This window comes from Corvus cornix, chromosome 26, assembly GCF_000738735.6.
Source record: "Corvus cornix cornix isolate S_Up_H32 chromosome 26, ASM73873v5, whole genome shotgun sequence".
Lineage (NCBI taxonomy): Eukaryota > Metazoa > Chordata > Aves > Passeriformes > Corvidae > Corvus > Corvus cornix.
This window is the reverse complement of record NC_046354.1, coordinates 4991408-5006622: the sequence shown is the minus strand read 5'-3', so window position 1 is coordinate 5006622 and position 15215 is coordinate 4991408. Positions and strand designations below refer to the sequence as shown.

The following is a 15215-nucleotide window of genomic DNA, read 5'->3' as shown; positions in this document are numbered from 1 at the left end:
TGGGACAAAGCTCTCCCTTTCCAGGTGAGTTAGGCTTGACCTGATTCACCTGAAAGCATCAGATCCCCAAAAACCCCAAGGGCCCTGGGAGGCTGTCTCATGTGAGATCCCCCAGTCCCTGCCAGACCCACTGGTACCTTGCAGGACAGGAGCCGTGGCTCCAACCACTGCATGCCAGCAGCATCCGAGGGCACTGCACACACCAAAGATCCAGTTTGCCACCTCACAGCATGTCTCTTTCCCCAGTAAGTCACCACAGTTTCAAACCAAAATAATCTTGCACACCCTGTCTGGTGGATCTCTTCACCCAGAAGTAAACTGAGACATGGAGCAGTAAAACGCTGTCCCAACTGCACCCAGAATGGAAAGCACATCCAGCCTCTCCTGCCAGAGGGCACTGCCCTCCCAGGGGCAGGGCTGCAATCCCAGGCTAGGCACAGCATCTGGCAAGTAAGTCCCTGCTTGCTGGGGGGCTGGGAGTCTCCACGAGGTCTCCCCCACCCATCCCAACCCTCTACATCTCCACGGGCACCTTGTTGCGGAAGGACTCGGCCCGGATGGGATCCTCAGCTGCCAGGGAAATGCTGCTGAGCAGGATGAAGAGCAGGATGAAGTTGGTGAACCAGGTGGCATTAACAGTCCTGTGGCACAGGACCCGAAACCTGCCAGGGACAGAAATGCCTTGAGATGCTGCAAGGGGCCAGAGGGACATGAGATGGGGTCATGGCAGCATGGCAGAAACCCTGAGCACAGGAAGGCCCCAGGCATGGAAGGATGTCTGTGAGCTGGTTCCCTTCAGAACTGGCTGTCATGCACAAACAGGACCCCGCTGTGAGCACTTGGTGCCAGAGGCACCTGGGCCATGCCTGGCCCTACAGGGCAGGGACAAGGGCCAGTGCCTACTTGTTGGTTGGGCTGAAGATGAAGAAGGAGCTGGCTTCAGGCATGGGCACAGCCTTCTCCTTCAGCTGTAGCTCTGCAAGGGGACGTGGCCGAGGACTCAGGGGGATTTCAGGCTCATCTTCCTCATCATCACCTGCAGGGTGGCCACGAGAAGGGAAAAGAAAAGAATCATCCAGAGTGGGAAAGGGAATACAACCTCATGGACAAGCTTCCGATCCCATAATCCTGATCTGGCATGCAAGCCACAGGGACCTCAGTACCCCAAGGCTGGTGAAAGGTCACCACATCCTTTGCTCCTCACACACATCCCTCTGCAGTGCCTGCCCAGCCTTCCTGCTGCCCTGCCAGGGACAAGTCTTACCTGGGAAGTCTGCAGAAGGGTAGGGGTCTTTGATCTCATTGACATTGGATTCAAATTCATCCACTTTCAACTGAAACAAGGGAGAGACAGAGAGGAGGATGTGCCAGCTGGCCAGACCCTCTCATCCTGGAAGCCATGTGGGATAAGCAGCATCTCTACATTTGGCCAACAGAGCACCAGGCACATGGAGTGCTGGCCCAGGCTGGAGCTGGGTGAGGGGATGCTGCAATCGAGGGAAAGAGGATGGGAAATGGGAATGTGTGCTGAGCAAGAGCCTGGAGCCACGCAAATATGCCAGGGGTGGAGTAAGATATGGAGCAACTCCTGTGTGAGTTTCTAAGGGCATCTCTGCAAAGTGGACAGGGAAGTAGCTGCTGGCCAGATGCTCCTCAGGGGCAGCTCAGCACGCAGCCAGCACGGCTGAACAGAGGGGATTGCCTGTGGAGGGGCTGGTGTGGACATAAGGGAGGTCTGGGATGCTGCTGACTTGCTTTGCTCCACTCCACACTGGTGTGCACCAGACCATCTCAGCCACTGACCACTGGCTATGGGCAAGGAAATGGATCTGAGAAAAAGGATCCCCAGCAATGGAGCTGTGTCACCAGGCAACGTGTCCTGCCTGGGCCCAGAGAGCCCCCATCACCAACAGCACCCATCACCAGTGGATGCTACAACGAGGAGCGATTCTGGTCAAGAGCCCAGACCCAGGCTGGCTCCAAGCCTTTGTCTATCCTGGCTGGTGGGAGAAGGAGCCTGGGCCCTCCCCAGGAGCTCTCCAAGGTTCACCTCCACCAGAACTGACCTTGGCTGTTGTGGGAATCCCTTCTCCCTTTGCTTTCTGCTCCAGTTTCTTTGCCATCATCTGCTTCTCCTCTTCAGTCTTCTCTGGGTAACCTCTAAGCAGAGAGGAGGGGAGAGCAGGAACTGAAGTTTGGGCAGGGGCCACAGGAAAGGTCATTCTGTCCCCTCACACCCAAGCACCTCGTTTGGGAGCTCCCATGGCTGGGGATGGCAGCGCTCACCTGGACATCTTCCGCCGTTTGCGTTCCTCTGCTTTGGCCTTCTGGGCTAAAGTCAGGCTCTCAGCCTCAGCCAGGTTATCGACGGCGATGGCCAGGAAAACATTGAGGAGGATATCTGGGAGAACAGTGCTAAGGACACGGACTTGGTTCCCGTCTGGAGGATGTGGCCAGAGCCATCCATGGTCTCCAGGGTGCCCTTAGAAACCCTCCTGGAGCTTGGCCCTTGTGATAACCCTGGCTGGTGATCCCTAACCAGCATCCATCCCTTGTGAGCACTGAGCTCTGAGCTGGCTGCCCTCTCTGGCTGAATCTCTGCCTGCCAGACATCCAGACCTGCTCCAGATGTGCTTTCCTCCAGACACCAGCCTTCAGCCACCACCAGTGCAAGCCCTGAAGCCCGTGGTTTATTCCACTGCTGTTCAGAACCGAAAAGCTTAAGGCAAGCATTGAATCACTGAGGGGAGCCCCTGTTTCCCACCTTCCCAGTCCTGTGCAGCTGATGCTATGGGGCTGGGTGCAGGGGGCCTGGGCCTGGCTTTGCAGGCAGAGGATACAGTTCCCACAAACAAAGAGGATGATGAAGTAGATGCAGACCAGCATGCCAGGAAAGGATGGGCCCCCGTAGGCCATGATCCCATCATACATGATGGAATTCCAGTCCTCTCCAGTCAGGATCTGGGAGCAGAGCAGTAATAAAGACTCAGGAGCATTCACAGCAGAGCATGACAGAACCCCACAGACTGATCCTACCCTGCTGGCTCCAGCCCCAAACCTTCACAGCCCCTCCAGCCCCATGGTCAAACCCTCCTTTCTGCTCAGCCCTGAACCTGAACTACTGCTCATGACTCCAGTTGCATTTCCCTGTTCCTGTCCCAAAGCCACATCACTCCCACAAACCCATATCCCCCTGAGACCTAACTCCTGCCTGGAGACCCCCAGCCCCCCGCTGTCCTTCCCACAGCCCCAAACCTGGAAGACACTGATGAGGGCCTGGGGAAAGTTGTCAAATGTGCTGCGGCGCACTTCCATGTCCTCGAAATCAAACTTGCCCCCAAAGAGCTGCATGCCCAGCAGGGCAAAAACTATGATAAAGAGGAAGAGGAGGAGGAGCAGAGAGGCAATGGAGCGGACTGAGTTGAGCAGAGAGGCCACCAGGTTGCTCAAAGATGTCCAGTACCTGGGAAGAGGAGAGATAGGGGCATGTGGGAGGTGAAAGAGTGGGGAAGGCTGTGGGCAGGACCAGGCAGGCACAGGGAATCTAGCCAAAGGGACCAAGGTGATGTGTCAGCAGCCCAACAAGGGGGACTCTGGACCCAGGCTGGGCTCTGGGACTGCTCCAGGCAGGCTCCAAGAGGAAGAAACAAAGCTGCAGACATGGTGTGACAAGCAAGATAACGCTGCTGCCTGCACAGGGCACCAGCAAGCAGGATGGGGAAGAGGGGTGAACACAGTGGGTTGGGGCCACAAAGAAGAGCTACGAGTCCTGGCCCACAGCACCCCCATTCACAACATCCTAGAACCCCGAGCTAGAGTGGGGCCTCAGCTCTGTCCTACTCGCCACTCCCAGTAAACCATGGCCTGGAGACAAATCCCCAGTTCGGCCTAGTTCCTCCACCCAGCAGCCACCAGCTCTGTTCACGCTGCAGCCTCCCCTGGGGACGGGGCCAGTGATGCCCAGGAACTGTGAGTGATGCCTGGGCACCGTGAGCTGCCAGTACCCACAGCTCCCTCCCCAACCTGGTGATCTTGAAGATGCGGAGGAGTCGGATGCAGCGCAGCACCGAGATGCCCAGCGGGGACAAGGTGCCCAGCTCCACGAGGATGGTCTCCAGGATCCCCGAGCACACCACAAAGCAGTCGAAGCGGTTGAAGAGCGACATGAAGTACTGGCGCAGCCCCAGCGCGTACATCTTCAGCAGCATCTCGGCCACAAAGAGGGCAAGCAGCAACCGGTTGGCATTGTCTGGGGTGGGAGATCCGGCCTGTCAGAGCAGGGGCCTCAATCCCAGCATGGCTGAGCAGGCAGGGAAGGAGGGCAGGGCTGCTCACCCTCCTCTGGCCCACCCAGCCCTGAGCTGCTGTTTTTCGCGGACCACACGGGAGGAAGGTGAGGGGGTGATGTGCAACTGTGTGCTGGTGTGTGTGAGCACACGGCTGTACAGCGCCCGTGAGTCCTTGCAGGGTGGGCACGTGGGGTGTGCGTGTGCACGTGGGGCTGAGCTGTGTGTGTGTGTGCACACCTGTGCTCCATGTGCCTCTGGGTGTGTGTGGGTGGGTGGAGGTGCAGTGGCTGCACTGCTCAAGTGCGTGCCACGTGTGTTCATGTGCAGAGGTGCCATGGATACACTGTGTGTGTGCTCACCAGGCAAGATCATGTCCCTAAGAGTACACACGCATGGTCAGTGTGAGTTGTGTGGCAACAAGGCTCTGTGTGTGTCTAAGAGCCTCTGTGCAGTGCCGCTGTGGCTGTGCACTCACAGCAGTTCACACAAGTCTCTGGGGCAGCAGGGTGTCCTGGGCCCTCCTTCTCTCTTAGGCTCTTTGCTTACCTTGCACTTGTGTCAGCCAGTCTGGCTGTAAGTGGTGCTCAGAGGCGATGGAGAGGGTGTTCAGTGCCACCATCAGGATGACAAGCCAGTAGAAGAACTTGGACTTCACCACATCCCTGCACTTCCTACGAAACATTCGGTTCCAACGCCTCCACTGACGGCTGGAGAGATGGCAAAGGATCAGCAGAGCTGGCCAGACCCAGGCTCCTGGGCTGTGCCTGCAGGGCAAAGCCACCCCTGCTCCCTCTTCTGAGTGCCTTCCCTGAAAAGGGATGAGGACCACAACCTGCCCCTGGAACTCAGTGCATTCACTCAGGCACTGCAGGTCATTCACCCTCCTGGCTTAATTTTGGCCTCCAGCACCTCTGGTTAGGAGCTGCAGGCACAGCTCCTGAATTACATGCCGTGCTGCACAGGCCATGGGAGGATGCTTGGAGCCTGGTCCCACAGCAAGGACACTGTTCACCTTGAAAAGCTTTTTGCCAGTACCAGCCAAATTCCCTGTTCGCTGCCCGATGTTTGCATCTTCCCCCAAGCACCAGTCCCTGTCTCTCTGCCAGAAACTGGTGGCTGACCAGGAAAGCCTGGCCCAGCTGGGCCAGCAAGTGAGAGGCAGTGGAAGCCCACATACAAGCAGATGGTTCAGCCAGAGCACACTTACAAGAAGAGAATCCACTTGTTCATGCCCTCAATTTCATACAAGCTCCCTGTCTCTGACCCTCCTTCATCCGATGCCATCATACCTAGAGGGAAGGACATTTACAGGCTTTTCTTGGAGCCCTTGGGAAGAACATGTAGGAGGGAACCTCTTCCAGAAGTACACCAGGAAGAGGTTCCCCATCAGAAGGGAACTCAAAACAATGCCATCCCAGGGAGTCAGCAACCAAAAGTTGGGCAGAAGGCTCTGAGGATCAGGTGCAAACCAAGCACGAAGCACCAGGAATCCCTGCCCTGCAGGAAGAGCAGAGGCAGCCCAGAGATGGACAGCAGAAGGTACCCCAGCATGGAAAAAACTGGGGCCAGTTGGGATCTGAGCAAAGGCTGAACAGAACACGGGCTACAGCTCTGGAAGAGGCATTTTGTCTGTCCCAGTGTTTCCCAAGGCTCTCTGCACACATGCATCACTCAGCTCGAGGCATTTAAAGTGCTTTCACCAGGCAGGGTGGCACGGCAGACACTGTGGCTCTGTGGTAGAGCTCCCCAGGCTTTGCTGAGCTTTTTTAGATGCCTGTATATCCACCTCCTTCCCTGAGGTGGATATACAGGCTAACCCCTTCTAACCCCTTGAAATTGTCAAGTGATGGCAAGAAATTCATGCATCTGCTAGTGTGAGAGCTTGTGGCCCTGCACGGCACCCCTGCACACCAGGGGCACACGCTCCTCAAGGCCATTTAAGTGCCTCTTGCCAAAGGAGACTCAGGCCTTGCTTGGGGTCTGCAGATATTAAATACTGTGGTTGAGGTGGAGGATTAGCACCAGGGATAAATCATTGCTAGTTTGGGTCAGATTCAGAAAAATTAAAAAAAAAAAAAAGAGGAGGGAAACTGTTCTGCAGAAGCCAAAGCATTTTGTTTCATGGGTCTTTTAGGCAAAATGAGTCTTTGTGACTTCTTCAGAGATTCCCACCTTGCCTCTCTAGGTGACCAGCATTAGGAACCCAACTCCCCCACTAAGGGTCTGTGACCAAGCAGAGCTGGTACCTTCTCCCCTGGCCCGATCACTGTCCATGACCTCAGCGTGGGTGATCCAGTCCATGTAGCCCTTCAGATCCTCCTCCAGCTGCTGCTTCTCCCGCAGCTTCTGGAACGTGCCCCGTGACTTGGCCTTCTCGCGCTCCTTGGTGAACTCTCTGCGACAAGGCAAGCAGCACAGGCTCAGGGGATGGCGTGGAGGTCAGGAACCACAGCTCTGTGCCAGGCCAGCCCTTGTAGAAAGTCCTGAAGTACCCTGCCACCAGCGCTGCCCCTCCACTGCTCCGGTGACTTTCCTCTTTCTTGGCCCACGATGCAGGGTCATGGGGCCATCACCTGATGGCAGGCAGGGCTCCTTCCCCACCACTGCTGCTCTTTGGGAGCTCCTCGCTGCGGGGTGCTGCAGCTGGACACCAGATGCTGGAGGCCAGGGCAGTTCCCCTGTCCTGCTAAGCATCAGAGTGGGGTCTCACCCATCCTGGGGCCAAAAATGTGCCCCAAGCTCTCCACATGGAAAGAAGGTAAGCTCATCACATGGCAGGTAAACAGGACACTCTTTTCATGGTAACATGGAAAGGACAGGTCTGCCAATGTCCTTGCCCACTCTTCCTGCTCTCTTTCAATTAATTTCTTTTCTCTCCTGGTGTCTGGCAGGACTGTGGACCTGCTGCCCAGCCGTGCTGGTGGTGCCTGTGTTAGTAATAGGTCTCAGACATGGTAACAATAATTTTCCTGATCTCAAACATAATTTAGCTGTATTTGCAATGTTATTCCAGAACCTTTACCATGCCAGCAACTTACTCCAGGATCAGATGACTGTAGTCCAGCTTGTCCTGCTGTTACAGCCAACCCTATACAAGAGTCAGGTTCCTGTGGTTTATCTTGTGCTTTTTAACTTGTTTTAGTTATAGTAATACCCAATTTGTTTTAATGTTGCAGTGGCATGGCTCTTGTCATACTAGAGGCCTAACAAATCCAAGTAATTAGGGTATAACGAACCCTGTGAACTAACAGAGATGACAAGAGTGATCCACTTGCACAAACAAGGATTGAAACACATAAAAAAGACCCTGACCCTACACAGACTTGAGGAGAAAAGCCCCCCTCACTTCCCAGGACAACACATATTTCCAAGCAACAAAACTGGGATGGTAGCAGTCCCACAGCAATGCTTGGTAGGTTGAGCGTAACATCTCAGGTTTTAACTGTACCACTGGGGGAATTAACACTAATTGAATTTGGCCTAGACTGTCATAACAGACTGATGACAGCTCATTGGTGTACTTGGACGAGGCTGTTGAAGCAGTAATTAGACTAACAATCATTCTCTTGGATCCCTTGCACTCATCAAAGATGTTCTCCTTAGGCTGGCCATGAGAAAACTGTGTGTGCTCACAGCAGGAGGGCAGCTGGAGGGACCAGTGAGGAGTGTCCAGACCCACAGCCGTGGAGTGACCACTGCTGCCCGCTCAGCTCCTTTTGCTGGGTGTGCTGGCAGAACACACCACAACCCACGTGCTCCCAGGCTGGGCTTGCTGACAGCTGCTTGTGCCACAGGGAAAAGATTTCTGTGTTGAGTGTTGAGCTAAAATGTCAGAAAGCTATGGACACTAACACAAAACGTAACTCACGGCTCAGTGTTTCTAAGCATGCAAAACAAAAAAAGGGTGAGGAATGAGAGAGGAAAAAGAACAGAACTTTTCCAGGCTTCTTTCTTGTATAGTTAAAACTCCTCTGCTGGCAGAAAGGGTAGGGTGGCACTTACCCACTGAGCACCCCCAGCACCAGGTTGAGCACGAAGAAGGAGCCAAGTAAGATAAGGCTGACAAAGTAGATCCAGGGCCATTCATTCCCCATGGCATCATTTACCTGGCAAGGAGAGATGCAGGTGAAATATTCTGAAGGCACTGTCCACTGTCTGCTTCCCCTTAGAGCCCCTCAACAGCCTCTGGGATCTTTGCCCCCTCCAAAGGGAGTGCTTGGGATGGTGGCACATAAACCCGGCTCCAAGTCCTGGCTGCCTAGAACACTGTGTCTGGTTTACAGCTGGACCCAAGCATTTTGGGAGCAGACTTAAACATCAGCCCCAAGCCTAAGCTTCAGCACAACTGTCTCCCAAGGACTGCAAAACATGGGCTTTGCTGGAGGAGCATCCACAGGCATTGCTGTGCCTGGCCCACACGAGGGTGGGAGCTGGAGCAATCTCCTGTCTACCTGGAGAGCAAGGACAGCTCAGGCAGTGCCTGCAGGGACGCAGAGACATGACTGGTGTGTTATGGGATGTGCATCTCAGTAAGAAGGTTGGTGGGGGCAGAAGTCTTTCACAGGTAGAGCCCTGCCATGGGGTGCTGTCTCCAGGAGGGCATTCCCTGCCCTGAGCCAAGACCAGGATCACCTCCACCAAACTGGGCACAAAGTGCTGCAGCCTACCCAGTAGAGAACTTCAGTCCAGCCCTCCATGGTGATGCACTGGTAGACAGTGAGCATGGCAAAGCCAAAGTTATCGAAGTGGGTGATGCCGTTGTTGGGCCCTGGCCAGCCACTGCGGCACTCGGTGCCGTTGATGGTGCAGTGTCGCCCGTGGCCGGAGCTGGTGCATGGGGCTGGCTTCTCTGATGCCACCGTGGCAATCACATCTGAGGAGCAAAGCCATGGTGTGAGCAGCAGGTCAGGCCTAACACAGCAGCCCACACTTCCTCCCCTTCCAAATGGCGCCTCTTTCACCACCCCTCACGCCCAGCTTCACGCTGTTTCACACATCCCTCAGTCCTGCCGCGCTCCCAGGCCTGATGCTGGCAAGGCCACACTTTCTGCTGAACACAGAATCCCTGTGGTCTCACAGCAGCCACACAGAGACGCCTCTGCTGCATCCTCCCACCACACTCTACCTGTCCCGAGGTAGTAGCAGGTCTTGTGCATCCGGCCCTTGAAGAGCTCCTGCCCGACGATGGCGTAGATGATGATCATGAAGAGGACCAGCAAGGCGATGTGGAGCAGGGGCACCATGGCCTTGATGATGGAGTTCAGGACGACCTGAAGGCCTGCACAAAGATGAAGGGAGAGGAGGTCAACCACTTCCTAAACAGCTTTGGGTGCACCTTGCATCCCTGCCAGCCCACCAACAAGCAGCCTTTGAAATGCCCCTTGCCAAGGGAAGAGGGGCACAGGTGGGGCGGGACTGAAATCTCTGAAGCAGGAAATCCTTTCTTCTACCCACCATGAATGCACGTGGAAGAGCACAACAGAGCCAGGCAGTGCTGAAGGCTGCTTCATGCCCCTCCCTTTGTTCTGGTGCTCTCATCCTGGCTGTATTCACAGCAGTTACGGAAGAACAAGATCCCTGCTCTGAGAAATTTGAGCGAGATCCTGGCCACACAAAGGCACTGATGCTGAGCCCTGGAGGCACCCACATGTGTGCCAACCTGCAGATCCCCAGGGCTGACAACTACCACCTGGAGGAACAAGCAAGGACCTGTGCCTCCTTTACACCTACTTTGTGGCTGGGCTTGATCCAGCAGCAATAAGAAACCCATCCCATGGCTCCCCACCCTGGCCAGGCCCAGAGGTCCCATCCAGCCACCAGCCCTTCCTGACAGCAGGGCACCCAGCACCCACTTGGCACTCCGGACACCAGGCGCAGGGGTCTCAGCACACGGAATGCTCGCAGGGCCTTCACGTCAAAGCCGCCTTTTCCCCCCGAAGGCCCTCCCTGCTTCACGTTGACCTGCTCCAGGGTCATGGTGATGAGCCTGAAAGAGCCAGGGCATAGGGAGGGAAGGAGGAGAAGCAGAAGGAAGGACAAGGAAAAAGAGAAGAGCATGAGAATGGAGACCAAGGAATCTGAGCTAAGGATTCAGAGCTCTGCAGGCAGAAAAGCGAGGCCAGGACTGCCAGCTGTGCTCAGCCTCACCCAGGGGGCAGCTCTTGGCAAGTCCAGCTCCTGGGCACGGCTCCACTGCTGACAGCCTGGGACCTCCCACCCTGTGTGCAAACCCTGGAGGACCCCATGCCACCCCCTTTCTCCAGGGGACCTAAGAAGCATGAAGGAGTCAAGACAGGAAGAAACAGGAGTGAGAGAGGATCCCAGTGGATGTCAGAGCAGGAAAAGGGAGCCCATGGGAGAAGGCCATGAACTTAGTCAAGGAGTTATCCCCAAACACATTGCAATCACCAGAAAAACCAGTCCCTGACTGGCTGTGGAACAGGCCTGGCACAAGCTGAACAGCAGCAGCCTTCCCACTTTTCCTTACCCTAGAGTCACAATGGAAAAGTCGAGCACATTCCAGCCGTTCCGGAGATAGGCATCCGTGTGGAAAAGAAAGCCGTAGGCAATTATCTTGAGCATCGCCTCGATGGCAAAGAAGATGAGGAAGGCATATTCGATCTTCTCCTGGGGATTGCAAAGGCAAGCAGGAGAGAATGCTTCATCAGACCAGACTGTCACCTCCCCTGGGGTCCTCACCGTGCACAGTCACCCCCTGTGACTCCGGCTCAGTCCCTGCTGCCACCCCATCTGTACCCCCCTACACACCCCAACCAGCACCCTGGGGACAAGGGGTGGCACCAGTGCTGAGCCACCACATGCAGCTCTCTGGCCTGCAGCATGCCCCCCATCCCTTTAATGTCCCCCTGCCACTCTCTGGCCTGCAGCATGCCCCCCATCCCTTTAATGTCCCCCTGCCACTCTCTGGCCTGCAGCATGACCCTCCCATCCCTTTAATGTCCCCCTGCCACTCTCTGGCCTGCAGCATGCCCCTCCCATCCCTTTAACAGCCCCTGCCAGGACCCTGCCCTGAGCCTATTCCTACAAACTGCTCCAGCAAAGCCACCTAAAGGTGCCTGGCCCAAGGCACTGCTCCTCTGTGCCTCTCCTCCCTGCTGCTCATCTCTCATTCCCTCACAGCCTTCCTCCTACAGGCAGCACTGACCTCACCTTCTCATCCTCTCCAGCTGAGGGCTTGCTGGGTCTGTCCTGGAGACCCTGCACAGTCACTGTGGGACAAGCCAGCTGTATCAGGCATTCCCTTTTGTCTGGGGTGATAAGGAAGCTCCCAGGGAATGGAGGCCTTGGGCTCAGGACTCCTGCCTAATGCCAGACATTTGCCTGGCAAAGTGACCTGCTGGAAACGGGCCTGGGGCTCACTGGGCAGAGGTGCTGCACCCCCTCCCAGGCAGGAGCTGGCACCCCACTGCAGGGGCTTGGCACAGCCCTGCAGCTGCAGGGCCAGGATGGCTCATCTGTCCCTGGAGCGCAGCCAAGAGCTGCCTGTGCCCAGCTGGCTCTGCCCATCACTGCCATCCCTGCCCTTGCTGCCCATGTCCCTTTCAGACTGGGATTAGAAGCCTTCTGAAGCAGCCAGGTGGATGGGGCTATTTATATTTCTGGTGTTCCCTGGTCCCTCTCCTCAGCCTATATCCCCTGAAGGGCAAAGAGCATCCCTGCTTGGGATCTCCAGGGAATCACCCTCAGAAAGGCACAAATGTCTCTCTGAGACCAAACTGGGAGTGGGTCTCCACTGGGAAATGCTGTAGTGCTGTGAGCACACCTTTCTCCCAGGGTCCCCATGCCCTGCCAAATGGAAAATCCTCTCCTTTTACAAAGCCAGGGCCAGAGCCCAAGACAGAAGCATTGCTCACTCAGTTACCATGTCCAAAAGCAGTGAGCATGATGCGTGTCCCCAGGTGACTGTCACCCACACAATGCCAGTTTCTTGTTGGCTCTGAGGGCAGAGATCTTGGCATTGCCTCTGTCTTCAAGGTTTTAGCTATGGCAACTCAACACTGCTCACCTCCCACCCTTAGGGGACAAATGCCCCCTGGACTGTCCCCCAAAGCCTGTCCTTGCTAATCCCATGCAAATAAAACTGCCATGGGGATCATTTCAGGTACAGAGGGGCTGCAGAACCATGCCAGCAGCCAGTGGTGTGGTGGGGTGTCCCCCCGGCTGCAGAGGAAAAGCAGGAAAGCCCACTACAAGCTACAGCAGCCCTGCAGCTGCTGAGGCTGGTGAGTGTCAGGATCCAGCCTGGAGCGGGATGCAGCTGCTGAGGCTGATGTCAGGATCCAGCACTGCAAAAAGTCAATTCCATGCCCTGATTTTCCAGCAGAACAGACTCAGGCTCCAGGGTCTCTCACAAGAAGGGATCTCTCTCTGAAAACCCCTTGCCCAGAATCAAAAGGTGACTTGCTCTTCCTCAGAGCTCCCTTTGAGAAGCCCACAGCAGATGAATGGTGCTTTGGACAGCTTCAAGGGTATTTGCTCACCAGGTCCAGCCAGTGAGCAGCAAGGTTCAAACCTGGGCCAAGGAAGAGGCAGCAGGCAGCCCCCTGCTCCCAGCCACCCTCCCCCAGCCTGGGAGGGACAGAACAGCAAATTCCAGCTTCTCTGGGCAGCCTGTGCCAGGGCCTCACCACCCTCACTGTATTACATTTTTTTCTTATAACTAATCTAAATCTACCCTCTTTCAGTTTAAAACCATCACCCTCTGTCCTACTGCAACACACCCTGCTATAAAGTTTGTCTCAATCTTTCTTATAAGCCCTCTCCAAGTACTGGAAGGCTGCAATGAGGCCTCAGAGCCTTCTCTTCTCCAGGTGAACACCCCCAGCTCTCCCAGCCTGGCTCCAGAGCAGAGGGGCTCCAGGCTTAGAGCATCTTTGTGGCCTTCTCTGGACCTGCTCCAACAGCTCCAGGTCCTTCCCGTGCTGGGAGCCCAGGGCTGGAGGCAGCTCTGCAGGTGGGGTCTCACCTGAGCGGGGCACAGGGCCAGAATCCCCACCAGTACCTGCATCCCCTCCCTGCTGTGGGGGTGAGCCCAGGCCATGGGTGGCTTTTTGGGCTGCGATCAAGTACAGTACTGGCAATTAAACTTACATGGCTACAATGCAGCAGCCTAAGCCAGGGCAAACTTAGTGCAGCCTCCAAAGACCAGCAGGAAGAAGCTGAAGGATATTTCATCCTGGCAGACTTCACACCAAGTCAGGGACCACACGTCCCTCACTGGTGCAGACCCCACTTCCTGTGCCCAGGCTGGTTTGAGAAGAAATCACCCAGTGCTTCCTCCAGCCCTGGTGCTGCCCAGGCTGCAGGTCAGCACAGGGACTGCACTCACGGCCCAGTCGCCACCCCGTGCCCATGCCATGAGGGCCACACTGCACAGCCTGCACGTGCCATGGACAGACACAGCTCTGCTGGCTTCACTGAAGCCCTGGCCAGCTTCTGGCAGCTGGGGACCCACACTCTGTGCCACTGCCACCCACTGTCCCCTCCTCACCCCAGAACTCAGGGTTGGCTCCCCACTGAGGGATGCTTAGGGCAGGGCACAGGGCTGTCTGGCACAGCTGGCATTGGAGGTGTGAAGAGCCAAAAAGCCACTAGGAAGAGATACAGGTCTCTGTAACCCTCTGGGCACACAGGAACCCCACCCATGGTGCTGGATGAGCTGTGGGCAGCAGGGTGACAGTGTGCACCACGCTGATGTGACACAACATCACAGACACAGCCCCAGCCTGCTCAGCATCGTCAGCTCCCAGTCCCAGCAGCCACACGGGACTCTGGAACGAGCCCCACCTTTGTGTCCCTTGATGCTTTAGGTTTTAACTTTTATATTTTTCAAATCCTGTACTGCCCAGTGTGTAACTCTGAAGTTTCTTGCAGCCTGTTCACTTCTGCTCTCTTGTGCTGGGTAGACATAACAAAGCCTCTCCGGGCCTGCTCTTCAAGGACACCCAGACCATCCTAGGCCCAAAAAGTATAAACCAAAAGCCTCTAAAGGGGGGGTAAGCTTGGGGAAATAACATCATTAACTGAAGCTTTAATTGGAGAATTAACCCTGCTATGCAAATGAACCAAACCTATAAAAGTGTGAAGAACTCATGACCTGTCATCCATCTCGGGGTCCATTTTGAGAACGGCCTCTGGCTCTCCAGGGGTACCTTTGAAGGCCTTTCAAATAAATACCTACCTTTATTCCCTTACTCCTGTCTAGTCTCTGTTTTTAGGTGGCCTCTCAAGGCATCACCTGGGGCCCTCTCCCAGGGAGCAGGGGAAGCAGGGTCTGAATGGAGTCTCCCAGCTGGGCAAAGTGGGGCATAGGTGGTGAGGGCACAGCATGACCACAGGTGGAGAGTTACCCCTGCCACATCCACCTGCAACAAGACCTCACAGCCCTCACCCTCCCCATCGACTCCTCCAAACTGTCTCCAGCTCTCTGCCCTTCTCCGTGCCATTTGCTCCTGTGCCATCAGCCCTGCACCTCCCCCTGAGCCTCCCAGTCCCAGCTGGGCCCTGCTCCCCTTCTCCCCTGCAGCTCCAGCCCACCCTAATAGAAACATTTTTTGGAGGTGCAGCAATGGGTTGACCAGGACACAGGCACGGGATGCCAGCACCAGGACATGCAGGACAGGGAGCTGCGCTGCTCAAGTCTTTCTAAGCCCTTTGTAACCATAAAACATCTGTAAAGGTGTTCCCCAGAGGCTTGCAGCAGTCATCCTCTGCAAAACAGAGCAGCTCAGAGTCCTTCTCCTATTCCCCGAATGGAGGTGAACGAAACCCTGCAGATGTGGGACAGAGAAGGGGACAGGACAGGTAATGCATGGAAATACATTTACAGCAATCTCACAGGATCCCCTTCCTTTGGAAAACAAGATGAAAGTGAGAGCTGGAGCCAAGGAAGTCTCCCTTGAGCGG

General features: G+C 55.7%; 1 protein-coding gene across 3 annotated transcripts in view; it reads right to left on the bottom strand.

Annotated features, from left to right (window-relative positions):
* CACNA1S (calcium voltage-gated channel subunit alpha1 S) overlaps positions 1-15215 on the bottom strand; it is a 47676-nt gene that overhangs the window by 21102 nt on the left and 11359 nt on the right. For all 3 annotated transcript variants that reach the window (XM_039565489.1, XM_039565487.1, XM_039565488.1), the window contains 16 exons: positions 10777-10916; positions 10142-10275; positions 9415-9567; positions 8957-9162; positions 8292-8395; positions 6536-6684; positions 5497-5578; positions 4836-4996; positions 4024-4249; positions 3256-3463; positions 2841-2961; positions 2287-2401; positions 2067-2160; positions 1265-1334; positions 904-1036; positions 533-662 (listed from right to left, as the gene is read on the bottom strand). In XM_039565489.1, the coding sequence (XP_039421423.1) occupies positions 533-662; positions 904-1036; positions 1265-1334; positions 2067-2160; positions 2287-2401; positions 2841-2961; positions 3256-3463; positions 4024-4249; positions 4836-4996; positions 5497-5578; positions 6536-6684; positions 8292-8395; positions 8957-9162; positions 9415-9567; positions 10142-10275; positions 10777-10916 (2226 nt within the window). The remainder of the gene's footprint in view (positions 1-532; positions 663-903; positions 1037-1264; positions 1335-2066; positions 2161-2286; positions 2402-2840; positions 2962-3255; positions 3464-4023; positions 4250-4835; positions 4997-5496; positions 5579-6535; positions 6685-8291; positions 8396-8956; positions 9163-9414; positions 9568-10141; positions 10276-10776; positions 10917-15215) is intronic.